At 43.2% G+C, this 15,656-nt stretch overlaps 3 protein-coding genes across 4 annotated transcripts; 2 read left to right on the forward strand and 1 right to left on the reverse strand.

Moving 5' to 3' along the window:
• Positions 1-965: 965 nt before the first annotated feature.
• LOC121560296 (DEAD-box ATP-dependent RNA helicase 27-like) lies at positions 966-2,579 on the forward strand. Of its 2 annotated transcripts, XM_045218800.1 has the most exons (4): positions 966-1,046; positions 1,362-1,442; positions 1,696-1,764; positions 2,085-2,579. In XM_045218800.1, exon 4 carries the CDS (start codon positions 2,085-2,087, stop codon positions 2,577-2,579), a length of 495 nt encoding a protein of 164 aa, XP_045074735.1. In that variant the 5' UTR covers positions 966-1,046; positions 1,362-1,442; positions 1,696-1,764. The 2 variants fall into 2 exon arrangements, with proteins under 2 accessions (XP_045074735.1, XP_041729237.2); XM_041873303.2 differs by lacking the exons at positions 1,362-1,442; positions 1,696-1,764 and having other exon boundaries at positions 988-1,046.
• A 558-nt stretch (positions 2,580-3,137) lies between these two features.
• LOC123481052 (lysine-rich nucleolar protein 1-like) lies at positions 3,138-5,884 on the forward strand. Its single transcript, XM_045218801.1, has 4 exons — positions 3,138-3,248; positions 3,714-3,782; positions 5,119-5,196; positions 5,380-5,884. The coding sequence occupies exons 1-4, from the start codon at positions 3,138-3,140 to the stop codon at positions 5,686-5,688; spliced, it is 567 nt and encodes a 188-aa protein (XP_045074736.1). The 3' UTR covers positions 5,689-5,884.
• A 1,590-nt stretch (positions 5,885-7,474) lies between these two features.
• LOC121534323 (exosome complex component CSL4) lies at positions 7,475-15,404 on the reverse strand. Its single transcript, XM_045218803.1, has 8 exons — positions 15,356-15,404; positions 14,237-14,352; positions 13,181-13,255; positions 12,841-12,929; positions 10,687-10,720; positions 10,375-10,425; positions 10,030-10,114; positions 7,475-8,295 (listed from the first exon to the last, which is right to left on the reverse strand). Exons 1-8 carry the CDS (start codon positions 15,381-15,383, stop codon positions 8,189-8,191), a joined length of 585 nt encoding a protein of 194 aa, XP_045074738.1. The 5' UTR covers positions 15,384-15,404; the 3' UTR covers positions 7,475-8,188.
• Positions 15,405-15,656: the final 252 nt, after the last annotated feature.

The following is a 15,656-nucleotide window of genomic DNA, read 5'->3' on the forward strand; positions in this document are numbered from 1 at the left end:
CATGTTCATTAATTGTTTATGGTTCATTGAACAATATTAATAATAATAATATGCCATTTCACAGACGCTTTTATCCAAAGTGACTTACAGTCATGTGTGCATACATTTTTATGTATGGGTGGTCCCGGGGATCGAACCCACTACCCTGGCGTTACAAGCGCCATGCTCTACCAATTGAGCTACAAAGGACCTGTGTTTAAACAGTGTTTAAACCCATTACAATGAAGATCTGTGAAGTTATTTGGATTTTTACTAATTATCTTTGAAAGAGGGTCCTGAAATAGGTCAGTTCCAGTAGCATATTTACAATGTGCAGGGATACTGGATCTATAGAGGTAGATATGTATCGGGGTAAGGTGACTAGGCATCAGGATATATGATAAACAGAGTAGCAGCAGCGTATATGACGATTTTATGTGAGTGGGTGTGCTTGTGTGTAGAGTCAGTATAAATGTATGTGCATATTATGTGTGTGTGAGCAAATTATGGAGTGAGTGTTTGCCCACACGGAATGGCTGCATTCCAAATGGGGAACTCTGGTCAACAGTAGTGGACTATATAAGGGACAGGGTGCCATCCCCTGCATGCAAATTAGACCATATCAATAATGGAACAATAAGCGCATGGGCTTTTCAGAGCTCTGCAACGTCATTGGATATGTTTTGTTATTTTGCACATGTTTTTGAGAGAGAACCATTTGTTTGTCTCTCTCTCTCTCTCTCTCTTCTCTCTCTCTCACACACACACACACACACACACACAAGAATACATGCACACACAAACACAGCATATGAGAAAGAGAGAGAGAGAGAGAGAGAGAGAGAGAGAGAGAGAGAGAGAGAGAAATACGAGGTGTAAAGAAGAGAGAGAAACAGAGGAGAAAGATTCGGGGGGGTTTGGAGGAGGGGCACCAGGGGGCGTGCCGTGGAGGTTTGTTACTAGGGACGCATGAGGACGATTACTATGGAAGGGAATCTGACAGTATTTCCGGGTCAAGAAGCAGTATACAGCACTGGTGTACACAGGTTTCCACGTGAGTCTTCAAAGTAAGTAAACTTTAATGCCGTTATTTCTAAATATTGAATCATGAAACGTTCACGTAGTTTTCCAGAGCGAATTGCTGTGTTCACCCGTTGCAAAGTGTTTTATCACCGGTGACGGGTATTTGGCCAGCTAACATAGCAAGCAAACGCTAACATTACGCACACATTCAATCGATGCTTCTTGCTAGCATAACTTCACTTACACTAATCAAGTTCTTTAGTAAACTACATTATAACCTAGGCAAATATACTGGTAACATGTTATTGTTTTGTATACCTTACCTGCGTTAGCTGAACTGGCTGTGTTTGATTCTGCAGACGGCTTTTCATGACGAAGTGGTTTTCGTGTCTGAGAAGACCGGAAGATACAACACCGCTGAGAAGATCTTTATTGATCAGGTAGCTAACGTTAGATGAGATCACCATAAAATAAATCCCGCCATCAATTGATCATTCGTTGATAAATTCACATCAACAATCATCAATTGATCACCAGTCAGTGTATGTGAATCACTGATTTTAGACACCTTCCTCCACATGTGCTGAGATTGGCTGCCAATTTGAATAGACAACATATGAAACATAGTATTGTAGCCAACAGCTACTGTAAAAGTGTACTGTTAGTTCATAATCCAGGCTTTATCCTCTGTAGGCTCAACGTCTGGCCCTACAGAGGGAGATAGACAAGGAATCCCAGCCCACGGTATCGGTCAGATCACTGGTTTGTATCTGGTTCTGTGTTGCTCTCCAAAATGACACTGCTGCGTCCCAAATGCTACCCTATCCCCTATTTAGTGCACCACTTTTGAACCAGGACACATCAGGTCAGAAGAAGTGCACTATATAGAAAATAGACCACTTTTGAACCAGGACACATCAGGTCAGAAGTAGGACACTATATAGAAAATAGGGTGCCATTTAGGGGACCCAATATCAATACTGTGTTCACTTTAAACCTAAAATCCATTCTCTACTATGTCCTTTGAAGTGACTGCTTCCTTTTTAACAGTAATAATATTGTGGGATGTTTGTTTTTCTCAGATGGTCCAAGCCGACACTGGCGACAAGATGGTTACTATGGAGAAGAAGAACAAGAAGAAGAACAAGAACAGTGGGAAGGACACCCACACTGAGGAAGAGATCTCAGAAAACACTTCCGTAAACCTGGGGAATAACGAAGGAGTGAAGAGGAAAAAGAAGAAGAAAGCAGAGACTCCGGTAGAAGAAGAGCAGGTGTCTTCCAATGGGGATGGAGGGAATACGGAAGGAGAGCAGGAGAAAAGGAAAGTAAAGAAGAAGTTGTTGGCGGGGTCTGGGACTGACACCAACGGTGAGGAAGCCATGACTAACGGAAATGATGGAGGGAGCGGACAGAAGAAGAAAAAGCAGAAAGGTGCTAACACTGTTAAAACGGAGGACGAGACAGAACAGAGTGAATTAAAGGAGGAGAAAGGAGGAGTGGAAAATGGGCAGAAGCTGAAAAAAAGAAGAAGCTCTCTCCGGCAGAAGAGACGGAGGTCAGCGTTGTCCAGGTAGAGGAAGGAGAGGTGGTAGAAATGAAGAAAGGCAAGAAAAAGAAGGGAAAAACAGAGGAAGAAAAGAAAGAAGTGAAAAAGATCCCTAAAGCTGCTGAACCAACTGAGGGGAGTCAGGAGGAAGAAGAGGGGGAGACGAAGAAGAAGGGTAAGAAGAAAGGAGAGACAAAAGAGAAAGGGAGCGGAGAGGCAGAGAAAGAAATGGTAGTAAAGAAGAAGAAGAAGAAGGGAGCATCGGCTGAGGCTACAGTAGCAGTACGGGAGGAGGAGGAACAGAATAACACCAAGAAGAAGAAGAAGCCCAAGTCCACCAGCAGCGCTGCAGACAACACCATAGACACTGAGACGGAAGGAAAGGAGGAGAGCAAGATGAAGAAGGAGAGAAAGGCCTCTGCACCAACAGAGGAGGAGGATGTGATCGCGGTGGACGAGGGGAAGCCCAAACGGAAGAAAAGGAAAAAGGTGGATACGAAAGGAGGAGAGGAACAGCCGGAGGACAGAGAGAGCGAGGGAAAGAAAAAGAAGGTGAAGAAGAGCTCGTCTGAGGTAGAGACGGGAAATGGAGGACAGCACCCTTCACAAGAAAGGGAAGAAGAAAGGAGAGACTCCGGAGAAGGGGAAAGGGAAAAATAAGATAAAGGTGGAGAGCTGCGCCCCTGAAGACCAGGAGGTGGGTCAGAGGTTAAGGGTCAGAGGTTAAGAGGTTATCAAATCATGGGGCTCCTTCAGCAGGGTACAACGTTGTGGAACGTTCAGATAGAAATATGTGATGTAGAACAAACATGTCTCTCTGACATGTAGAATGAGGAATCATGTCAGCTCTATTCATGACATTTCTATCTGAAACGGTTCACAATGATTGCCTACTGAAGGTGACCCTGATTCTAGAGCCATTTGAAAGGGGTGTCCTTGTTAAAAGTATTGTAAAAAGCATGCGCTGACCAACACCCAAAAATGCTGGAGGTGCTGACTAACAGAATAGTAAACTGTAAAACTAATATGCTCCCAACAATTTAAAGTGTTGACTTTCTTACTTTATATTTTACAGTTAAAGGTATTAAAACAGGGACAGTATTACTATTTGTTTGAATGTCTGCAGTTGTCTGATACTTTGTTGTTTTGCTCCAACCCCCAGAGGGACCAGAAGGATGTGGTCTTCCTGTCAGAGACCAGGGGAAACGCCTTCGAGATCAATATTGATCAGGTAGATCGCTAACAACCCTTTAGATCTATTTGGATCCATTTGATTCCACTGTCCAGTCCACCAATCCAAGTCTCCATTCCATCCCTCTATCACTGTGAGAAAGAAAAGTAATTTCTTCCTGGTCTGAATTAAACATTGTATATTGATTTTGTAACTATTTCTGAATAAAATATGAATGCATTATATTATACAAATGCTTATTAGTGAATGCTGTTGTCATTGATTAACACAATGCTGCAGTCAAACATGCTGGACACACACCAACCAATATAAATGCTCTATACTGATTAAGTATACTCCCAAGTGATTGCAAAGTGATTCTGCTCTTTTGCCAATAATCAGATCAGATCTTTTGCCAATAATTGGGCAAAAAATCTGATGGGTTGCCTGTGTAAACGCAGCCTTTGAAGCACACATGGATTTGAGTCTTAAAAAAAAAAACTAGGAGTACAGTAAAGAGAATCACCAACCACATGTTATAGACTATGACATGGACTATGGAGTATATGTTGTGTACTATATAACATGGACTATAAGAGTATATTGTGTACTATATAACATGGACTATAGAGTATATGTTGTGTACTATATAACATGGACTATAAGAGTATATTGTGTACTATATAACATGGACTATAGAGTATATGTTGTGTACTATATAACATGGACTAGAGTATATGTTGTGTACTATATAACATGGACTATAGAGTATATCTATAGTCCATGTTATATAGTACACAACATATAGTCCATGTCATAGTCTATAACATGTGGTTGGTGATTCTCTTTACTGTACTCCTAGTTTTTTTTTTTAAGACTCAAATCCATGTGTGCTTCAAAGGCTGCGTTTACACAGGCAACCCATCAGATTTTTTGCCCAATTATTATACTATATAACATGGACTATAAGAGTATATTGTGTACTATATAACATGGACTATAGAGTATATGTTGTGTACTATATAACATTTACATTTACATTTTAGTCATTTAGCAGACGCTCTTATCCAGAGCGACTTACAGGAGCAATTAGGGTTAAGTGCCTTGCTCAAGGGCACATCGACAGATTTTTCACCTAGTCGGCTCGGGGATTAGAACCAGCGACCTTTCGGTTACTGGCACAACGCTCTTAACCACTAAGCTACCTGCCGCCCCATAACATGGACTATAGAGTATATGTTGTGTACTATATAACATGGACTAGAGTATATGTTGTGTACTATATAACATGGACTATAAGAGTATATTGTGTACTATATAACATGGACTAGAGTATATGTTGTGTACTATATAACACGGCCTTCATATAAAATGATGGTCCTATTATATTCCGTAGGGGAGACGCCTGGCCCTGCAGAATGAGATCGACAAGGAGTCCAACCCAGTCCAACTCAAAGCAGCACCGGTACCATCGGTCAGTACTCTTATGTCAGGACACCAAGGTGTATCCCAAATTTGGGACGCATACCAACTCTTCTCTGTTACAAAACATTGTCAAATATAAACATTACATTATAAATCATAAAAATTACAATCATTATGTCTAATATAAACATTACATTATAAATCAGAAATATTACATTGTTCTTCTCCCCAGAGTTTGGGCCAGTGGGGCACCGCCCAGTTTGACAGTTCCGACCAACAAAATAAGTTCCTGCGGTTGATGGGCGGCTTCAAGAAGGGCGGGCAGCCAATGGCAGTAAGCGGTGCAACGGGAGGGCGGGCCAACATGGCGCTGACGAAAGACGGACAGAAGAGCTTGCAGCAAGGCCTCCTGGGGGAGTTTGAACGCGCTCAGTCGCGCCGCATGGACTTCACGGGAAGGGGGGTGGGACTTGGGTTCTCGGCGCCGTCCAATAAGAAGTTCTCGATCGACATCAACGCAACCCGGTCAGTGCGCTTTTGATGACTGAGTCGGGACAGACCCTTGAGTGTGTGTGTGTAGCCTCCAAAACGGATTTGGATGAGTGTGTGTGCACCTTTTCTCTTGCAGGGTCGTGGGAGTGGGCCTGTGGGGATGTGGTGTGTATGAATATGTGTGTGTATATATATACTGAACAAAAATATAAACGAAACAATTTCAACGATTTTACTGAGTTACAGTTCATATAAGGAAATCAGTCAATTTAACATGATTGGGCAGGGGCGCAGCCATGGATGGGCCTGGGAGGGCATAGGCCCACCCACTGGGGAGCTAGGCCCAGTCAATCAGAATGAGCTTTTCCCCACAAAAAAAGCTTTATTACAGACAGAAATACTCAAGTTTCATCAGCTGTCCGGGTGGCTGGTCTCAAGACGATCCCGCAGGTGAAGACGTCGAATGTCGAGGTCCTAGGCTGGCTTGGTTACACGTGGTCTGCGGTTGTGAGGCCGGTTGGACGAACTGCCAAATTCTAAAAAATTACATTGGAGGCGGCTTATGGTAGAGAAATGAACATTCAATTCTCTGGCAACAGCTCTGGTGGACATTCCTGCAGTCAGCAAGCCAATTGCACGCGCCCTCAAAACTTGAGATATCTGTGGCATTGTGGTGACAAAACGGCACATTTTAGAGTGGCCTTTTATTGTCCCCACCACAAGGTGCACCTGTGTAATGATCATGCGGTTTAATCAGCTTCTTGATATGCCACACCTGTCAGGTGAATAGATTATCTTGGCAAAGGAGAAATGCTCACTAACAGGGATGTAAACACATTTGTGCACAATGAGAGAAATAAGCTTTTTGTGCATATGGAACATTTCAGGGATCTTTTATTTCAGCTCATGAAACCAACACTCTACATGTTGCGTTTTATATTTTTGTTCAGTATACACGAGTACTGTGCACCAAGTGTGACTGATTGGTCTATAAAAAGTTTGACATAAAAATGCTGACATTGATGGAACTGAAAGCTGCACCTACCAACCTGTGGTATCAATGAGAGCGGAGCTGTGTTGGTCTTCTGAATGGTCCATTATGATGTAATGCTTCATGGCTGTATGATATGAGAATGTTGTTGGCGTCCCAAATGGCTCCCTGTATAGTGCACTACTTTTGACCAGCAGCCTAATAGTCTAGTACTGTAAACTAATGCCTCAACATGACAAACTGGCAGCTGATGAGCTGTCAATTAGACAGATTTAAACAGCATAGAATTGTTTACACACAGTCAACAAATGGCCATTAAGAACGATGGTCAGCTGGGTTTCTCTATTATATGATAAAGGAATTCATTCATTAAAATAAAAAAATCTCTTTATAAAATGAACCTTTGTGATAACACAGGTAAATAACATTGTCTCCATTGTAACAGATTGAGTAGTTCCTACAGGATGTGCTTTGGTATTCACTTTATTTGACTCTTAAAACACGTGCCTCTGCTGACATGTACAGGAAGAAATGAAACAGACAAAAGAAACAAAGTATTGTTTTGAAACAACAGAAGAAAGAATAATGCTTAGAGAAAAGCATCAAGACGTGTCCATTTCTCTGACTAGGTACAGAAAGGACCACGTGGTCGTATGAGTCAAACAGTGGCGCCACAAAATAACAGTTTCAATTCCAGCGCTTTACTTTACTTCGACATCCCAAGTGTTAGTCGCCCACGGCCCAATCCCAAATCAAGCCCTACGCACTAGAGTGTAGAGTTTAGAGGTCAATTTGGACTTGGGCTTGTCTGTACTGGTGACTGTCACCCCACGGCTGTGGTCTGATTCTATACCCTTCCCCCCCCCCAAAGTGTGCACTCATTCACTACCCCTCATGGATTTAAAAGGAAAGGTATATGAAATATGCTAGTAAATCCATGGGGGATACAGGAGTGCACACTTCAGGGACAAGGGTATCGGATCAGAAGGTAACCCAGATCAGGGTTATTTATTCATTCCTGGTTCTGAAGGGCTACAGGGAGGGCAGGCTTTTGTTCCAGCCCAGCACTAACGAGACTGATTCAGCCAATCAAGGCCCCAGTGATCAGTTGAATCAGGTGTCCGTCCTAGTGCTGGGCTGGAACAAAATCCTGCACCTCTACTGTACCCCTCCAGAACCAAGAGGGGGAAAATGCTGCCTTGCTGTAGGTCATAGAGGGAGGAATCCCCCCCTGAACATAAGGCTCTGTGTGTGTGTGTGTGTGTGTGTGTGTGTGTGTGTGTGTGTCTGTTGAAGTATCCCTCCCTGAACAGAAGGCTGTTTGCTGCGTGTATGCGTCAGGTCAATGACCCGTGTACTCGTGTCCAAGCATCTGTACATGACCTGTACAATATTTTGGTCCTTTGTACTCACAATGCATCGTTGAGATTCCAAGTGTGAGTGAGTGTGTTTGTCTCTCTGTCAGAGAGAGAGGGAGGGAGGAGGGAAGCTGTGTGTTCCATGAGGAAGGGAAAGGGGGCCCCTGCCCGGGGGGACTGGAGAGGTGAGGGGACCCTGCTCACGCCTGCAGGTACTCGGGTTGCACCCTGGCCACCTTGCGGAACTCTTTGGCATGCGTCCGCGGGCACTGCATCTCACACCAGCTGATAGGCACCATCTGGGCTCCTGAGAGGAGGGAAACACAGATATACTACTGATAGATACCATCTGGGCTCCTGAGAGGAGGGAAACACAGATATACTACTGATAGATACAGTGGCTTGCGAAAGTATTCACCCCCCTTGGCATTTTCCCTATTTTGTTGCATTACAACCTGGAATGAAAATGGATTTTTGGGGGGTTTGTATCATTTGATTTACACAACATGCCTACCACTTTGAAGATGCAAAATATTTTTTGTGTGTGAAACAAACAACAAATAAGACAAAAAAACAGAACTTGAGCGTGCATAACTATTCACCCCCCCCAAAGTCAATACTTTGTAGAGACACCTTTTGCAGCAATTACAGCTGCAAGTCTCTTGGGGTATGTCTCTATAAGCTTGGCACATCTAGCCACTGGGATTTTTGCCCATTCTTCAAGGTAAAACTGCTCCAGCTCCTTCAGGTTGGATGGGTTCCGCTGGTGTACAGCAATCTTTTAAGTCATACCACAGATTCTCAATTGGATTGAGGTCTGGGCTTTGACTAGGCCAAATGTTTCCCCTTAAACCACTCAAGTGTTGCTTTAGCATTATGCTTAGGGTCATTGTCCTGCTGGAAGGTGAACCTCCGTCCCAGTCTCACATTTCTGGAAGACAAACAGGTTTCCCTCAATAATATCCCTGTATTTAGCACCATCCATAATTTCTTCAATGCTGACCAGTTTCCCAGTCTCTGCCGATGAAAAACATCCCCACAGCATGATGCTGCCACCACCATGCTTCACTGTGGGGATGGTGTTCTCTGGGTGATAAGAGGAGTCTCCCACATGGCTTTTGGCGAACACCAAATGTGTTTGCTTATTTTTTTCTTTAAGCAATTGCTTTTTTCTGGCCACTCTTCTGTAAAGCCCAGCTCTGTGGAGTGTACAGCTTAAAGTGGTCCTATGGACAGATACTTCAATCTCTGCTGTTGAGCTTTGCAGCTCCTTCAGGGTTATCTTTGGTCTCTTTGTTGCCTCTCTGATTAATGCCCTCATTGCCTGGTCCATGAGTTTTGGTGTGGCGCCCCTTTTGGCAGGTTTGTTGTGGTGCCATATTCTTTCCATTTTTTAATAATGGATTTAATGGTGCTCCATGGGATATTCAAAGTTTCTGATATTTTTTTATAACCCAACCCTGATCTGTACTCCCTGACCTGTTTGGAGAGCTCCTTGGTCTCCATGGTGCCGCTTGCTTAGTGGTGTTGCAGACTCAGAACAAGTGTATATATACACTGAGAACATGTGACAGATCATGTGACACTTAGATTGCACACAGGTGGACTTTATTTAACTAATTATGTGACTTCTGAAGGTAATTGGTTGCACCAGATCTTATTTAGGGGCTTCATAGCAAAGGGGGTGAATACATATGCACGCACCACTTTCCTGTTATTTATTAGAATTTTTAGTTATTTTTTTCATTTCACTTCACCAATTTGGACTATTTTGTGTATGTCCATTACATGAAATCCAAATAAAAATCCATTTAAATTACAGGTTGTAATGCAATAAAATAAGAAAAAACGCCAAGGGGGATGAATACTATAGCAAGGCAATGTATCATCTGGGCTCCTGAGAGGAGGGAAACACAAATATACTACTTCACAAAAGTGACAGTTGGTTTCAGTTAACCAAGGTTTGTGTTAAGGAGGGTAATCTAGGGTTAAGGATAGCCCTGGGCTAAGAACAGCAGTGTAGTCATGTGACCAGTCTCACCTGCTTCACTGTGGGCTACCACCACCCCCAGCTCGTTCTCGGCTGTGGTCAACAGGTAGTTGGACTGGACGTCTCCCAGGGAGATCTGGGGGGCAGGAGGTTAAAGGACAACACTTGGAAATACACAGAATCACTCATCTTGATCACATGATGAGTAGTTATTTGGGATGCAAGGTGATTTGTCCATTTAGCTGATCTCTAACATTCACAATTTTACATTTAAGCAATATGGTGAAAGCTACACTGCACTAAGGGAATAGAACCAGCCCAATATCAGTCACTGGTTGACTGTCCCTGTGTTACTACCTAGTTACTGAAGTGGAAAGACTGTCAATGGAAGGATACGACTTTAGCCAGGACGATGTCTCCAGGACGGAAGCTTTTATACGTCTCCACCTGCAACAGAGCTCAAAGGTTATAGTGGTTCCCAGTCTATTACAATTCAAGAATGAGCTAAAATGGTATGATGTCATGATAGACAGTAACAGATGGTATGATATGTCATGATAAACAGTAACAGATGGTATGATATGTCGTGATAAACAGTAACAGATGGTATAGGATGGGTCTATATAATACCAAACATGATATTTTCACAATATAAAATATGTTGGTGGTCAAACAGTGGGGGAACTTTAGATTGATTCAAAAACATACCCTGTCTTTTTCTGTTGCTCGTACATCTTCTTTCCTGTGTATATGATTGTAGTAAACAGTAGATTCATTTTTAAAAGTAATGTAGGTTACAGAACAGTCGTATATGTTGGCACCCTATTCCCTATATAATCCCAAATTGCACCCTATTCCCTATATAATCCCAAATGGCACCCTATTCCCTATATAATCCCAAATGGCACCCTATTCCCTATACAGTGGGGGGAAAAAGTATTTAGTCAGCCACCAATTGTGCAAGTTCTCCCACTTAAAAAGATGAAAGAGGCCTGTAATTTTCATCATAGGTACACGTCAACTATGACAGACAAAATGAGAATTTTTTTCCACTATGGCCAAGACCAAAGAGCTGTCAAAGGACACCAGAAACAAAATTGTAGACCTGCACCAGGCTGGGAAGACTGAATCTGCAATAGGTAAGCAGCTTGGTTTGAAGAAATCAACTGTGGGAGCAATTATTAGGAAATGGAAGACATACAAGACCACTGATAATCTCCCTCGATCTGGGGCTCCACGCAAGATCTCACCCCGTGGGGTCAAAAGGATCACAAGAACGGTGAGCAAAAATCCCTGAACCACACGGGGGGACCTAGTGAATGACCTGCAGAGAGCTGGGACCAAAGTAACAAAGACTACCATCAGTAACACACTACGCCGCCAGGGACTCAAATCCTGCAGTGCCAGACGTGTCCCCCTGCTTAAGCCAGTACATGTCCAGGCCCGTCTGAAGTTTGCTAGAGTGCATTTGGATGATCCAGAAGAGGATTGGGAGAATGTCATATGGTCAGATGAAACCAAAATAGAACTTTTTGGTAAAAACCCAACTCGTCGTGTTTGGAGGACAAAGAATGCTGAGTTGCATCCAAAGAACACCATACCTACTGCTGAAGCATGGGGGTGGAAACATCATGCTTTGGGGCTGTTTTTTCTGCAAAGGGACCAGGACGACTGATCCGTGTAAAGGAAAGAATGAATGGGGCCATGTATCGTGAGATTTTGAGTGAAAACCTCCTTCCATCAGCAAGGGCATTGAAGATGAAACGTGGCTGGGTCTTTCAGCATGACAATGATCCCAAACACACCGCCCGGGCAACGAAGGAGTGGCTTCGTAAGAAGCATTTCAAGGTCCTGGAGTGGCCTAGCCAGTCTCCAGATCTCAACCCCATAGAAAATCTTTGGAGGGAGTTGAAAGTCCGTGTTGCCCAGCGACAGCCCCAAAACATCACTGCACTAGAAGAGGTCTGCATGGAGGAATGGGCCAAAATACCAGCAACAGTGTGTGAAAACCTTGTGAAGACTTACAGAAAACGTTTGACCTGTGTCATTGCCAACAAAGGATATATAACAAAGTATTGAGAAACTTTTGTTATTGACCAAATACTTATTTCCACCATAATTCCACCATAAAATCATTAAAAATCCTACAATGTGATTTTCTGGATTTTTTTCTTCTCATTTTGTCTGTCATAGTTGACGTGTACCTATGATGAAAATTACAGGCCTCTCTCATCTTTTTAAGTGGGAGAACATGCACAATTGGTGGCTGACTAAATACTTTTTTCCCCCACTGTATAATCCCATATGGCACCCTATTCCCTATAATCCCAAATGGCACCCTATTCCCTATATAATCCCAAATGGCACCCTATTCCCTATATAATCCCAAATGGCACCCTATTCCCTATATAATCCCAAATGGCACCATATTCCTTATATAATCCCAAATGGCACCATATTCCCTATATAATCCCAAATGGCACCATATTCCTTATATAATCCCAAATGGCACCATATTCCCTATATAATCCCAAATGGCATCCTATGCCCCGTGTAGCTCAGTTGGTAGAGCATGGCGCTTGCAACGCCAGGGTTGTGGGTTCGTTTCCCACGGGGGGCCAGTATGAAAATGTATTCACTCACTAACTGTAAATCGCTCTGGATAAGAGCGTCTGCTAAATGACTAAAATGTAAATCTATATAATCCCATTTGGCATCCTATTCACTATAAAGTATACTACTTGTGACCAGGGCCCATAGGTTGCCATTTGGACCCCAGACAAAAGTGGTGCACTAAATAGGGACTAGGGTGCCAGTTGGGACACACAATGAGAATAACAATAATAAAATCATCCATGTTACCTGATGGTTCCTCTAAAGCGGTCCTTCAGTGGCGTGGAACCAACGTAGAGGATGTGGACCTTGGCAAACCTGGGGTTGATACTGGTCACCTGGACAGGTAGGGAGACAGATCTGGGCTGTTAGCAGTGAGGTTAAACACACACCTATTGTTGAGATATTGGATCAGTGACAAGAGCACCTCACCTTTCAAGCCTAAAACATTATTCTGTTCAGTTTAATCCAGGTGATATGCACAGCTTTTAAGCATTACGTAGATCTACAACAACTACCAGTGCATAGAAAAAATGGTGACATGCACACACACGTCGGTTGTTGACATCAAGTGCTCTCCAAACCTTACCTTACAGGTGACTATGGCTCCTACATCTGGCAGTAGCTGGGCCTCTGTTTCTCTTACCACAGAGATGACTGGTAGCTGCAGGGAAACACACACACACAGATTTAAGTGTCAATATAAAGAGAAGGAAGGATTACTGTGTGAACATGTTACATTTCGTTACCACAACACTGTATAATTCCTCAGGGGTTCCAAGTGAACAAACCTGGAGTGGTTTCCCTACTTCCAGAAAATGTTACGCCATAAATAACCACTAACATGAGTCCCACACCCAACCCAGCCCCAACTGCTTTCCCCCGTGCCAATAAACCAGCCACTCCCCTCTTACCCCCCCCCTCCTCTCATCATCACTTCGAAGCAGATGCTCTTATCCAGAGCAAACTTCCAGTCTGTTTTTTCAACTAAGGTAGGTGATCCCGTGCAGCTCAGTTGGTAGAGCATGGCGCTTGCAACGCTAGGGTTGTGGGTTCGATTCCCATGAGTTTTTACATTTTTTTGTCATTTTAGCAGACGCTCTTATCCAGAGCGACTTACAGTTAGTGAGTGCATACATTTTCATACTGGCCCCCCATGGGAAACAAACCCACAACCCTGGCGTTACAAGCGCCATGGTTTACCAACTGAGCTACACAGGCCTGAAAACGTATGCACTCACTACTGTAAATCGCTCTGGATAAGAGTGTCTGCTAAATGACTAAAATGCAAAAAAAAAGGTTTTGCAAAATGTAACACAACCACATATCACAGGAAATAAAACCCTCCTCAATAAAGCAGCTAAAGTGTTGTTAGTGCTTAAAAGACCAGTGCAACAGGGGTGTGTTCAATAGTGGCAGACTGTAGCAAAATGTTTGGCTGTTTAGTGTTTACTCTAGGAAACAACCGGAATGAAACGGGGAGGAAACTACGTGAATTTGTCCAATAGAAAATTTTTTTTGTTGCAAAAGGTTTTTAAGTAAATATTTAGCAAGAGACAACATGTTTTATGTTCTGCGACTAATGAATACACCGTAATACTCTGACAACCACACCCCCCTCCCCCAGTCTGTCCGTCCGTCTCACCTCCTCTCCTTCGTTCTTCCTGAGTACGTAGCCTGCTAGCGAGGAGTAGATGTAGCCGTGTCGTAGGTACACCCCAGTACCAGGCATACAGTCCTCTGTGCTGCATAGCCTATCACCTGCACACACACAGGGAGAGAGAGATGCATACACACACACACAGAGAAACATTTTTACTTTTCGCATATATCCAGAGACACTTACAGTCAGTGCTTCAACTAAGGTAGGTAAGACAACCACTGTCATTGCAAGTAAACACACACAGGGAGACTGACACACACACGCCGGCATAGAGAAAAAGACACACACACAGAGGCATAGCAAGACACACACACATTCATAGAGAGAGGGGGACACACGGGTAGAGACACAGACACGTATAGTGTAGCTGATCTATCACATTTCCAATAGTAGAATATAATCACAGTCTGCCAAAATCATGTCATTTGAGAAATCAACAATCGCTAAATCACTCAAGTGTCTCGTCCCACTTCCTGACAAACAGATGTGTATATCAAACGACAATCAAAACAAAACACTGCCATTATAGTTTACAATTCGTTGACATTTAGTCGACATTAGAAATATCCTGGGTTAATTCAACACTTGCATGTAGAGTCGATCGCAACAAGACAGAGAAGGTATGATTGGAATTAGTGTGCTCCCTGTTCACTCCTCCCCGAGGCGGTGGGCAGGGCACTTTAAACAAGTTGATGGGCTTGAAAAGTACCTCAAAGTCAACATCGCTAGCTAAATCTCACAAGCTCATTACTTAGCAAACGAAATAGCTAGTTAAACTATAAACAATGTCACGCGTTGTACCAAGTGACTATGTATTGCGTTTGTATTTCACATAATGTCGAAGAAATACACTAGAATAGGTAGCTCGCTAGAAAACAGTAAAATACAGTATGTAGGCTAGCTAGCAACGCGCTAGTTAGCATTACCTAGCTAGGCTAGAACGCGAACGAGCATGGTGGTGACACAACACGCATTTTCCCGTGTTAGAAAGCTACAAATAGCAACACAAACTTCTAAAACATACTGCCTAACATATTTGTCTAATGGTCTCAAATGTGAAAATAATGCCGTTATCAACTCAGTTTGAAATCTCAGACTCGCCTGGAACACACAGCTTCATGGGCGACATGTTTTCAAGAAGAGCAGAGCACAAGCCGATTGGCTGTGACGTGACTTAAGCAGGCGGATGTATTTAACGAAAAGTTTGGTCCGCCATCTTTGTTGTGGCTTTCATGATGAAATCACTGTCCTGGTTCTGGGTGAATCAGGTCTAAAGCGGCCTTCTCTCCGTTCCTTTACCTACACTCTGGCTACACTAATTAGAAAGCTCATGTAAGATTAGTGCAGGAGGGGAATAAAGAACGAGATGTATCCAGTATCATCCATGGAAATTGATTTGTTT

The sequence above is a fragment of the Coregonus clupeaformis genome, unplaced genomic scaffold, assembly GCF_020615455.1.
Source record: "Coregonus clupeaformis isolate EN_2021a unplaced genomic scaffold, ASM2061545v1 scaf1810, whole genome shotgun sequence".
In the NCBI taxonomy this organism is placed as follows: domain Eukaryota; kingdom Metazoa; phylum Chordata; class Actinopteri; order Salmoniformes; family Salmonidae; genus Coregonus; species Coregonus clupeaformis.

Coding starts and splice junctions, on each gene's coding strand:
- LOC121534323 (XM_045218803.1), bottom strand. CDS start 15,383: ATGTCGCCCATGAAGCTGTGTGTTCCAG. Junction 14,353..15,355: donor CATGAAGCTGTGTGTTCCAG/GCGAGTCTGAGA, acceptor GTGTGTGTGCAG/GTGATAGGCTATGCAGCACA. Junction 13,256..14,236: donor GGAAGAACGAAGGAGAGGAG/GTGAGACGGACG, acceptor GTTTCCCTGCAG/CTACCAGTCATCTCTGTGGT.
- LOC123481052 (XM_045218801.1), top strand. CDS start 3,138: ATGGAGGACAGCACCCTTCACAAGAAAGGGAAGAAGAAAGGAGAGACT. Junction 3,249..3,713: donor GCGCCCCTGAAGACCAGGAG/GTGGGTCAGAGG, acceptor TCCAACCCCCAG/AGGGACCAGAAGGATGTGGT. Junction 5,197..5,379: donor AAGCAGCACCGGTACCATCG/GTCAGTACTCTT, acceptor TCTTCTCCCCAG/AGTTTGGGCCAGTGGGGCAC.
- LOC121560296 (XM_045218800.1), top strand. CDS start 2,085: ATGGTCCAAGCCGACACTGGCGACAAGATGGTTACTATGGAGAAGAAG.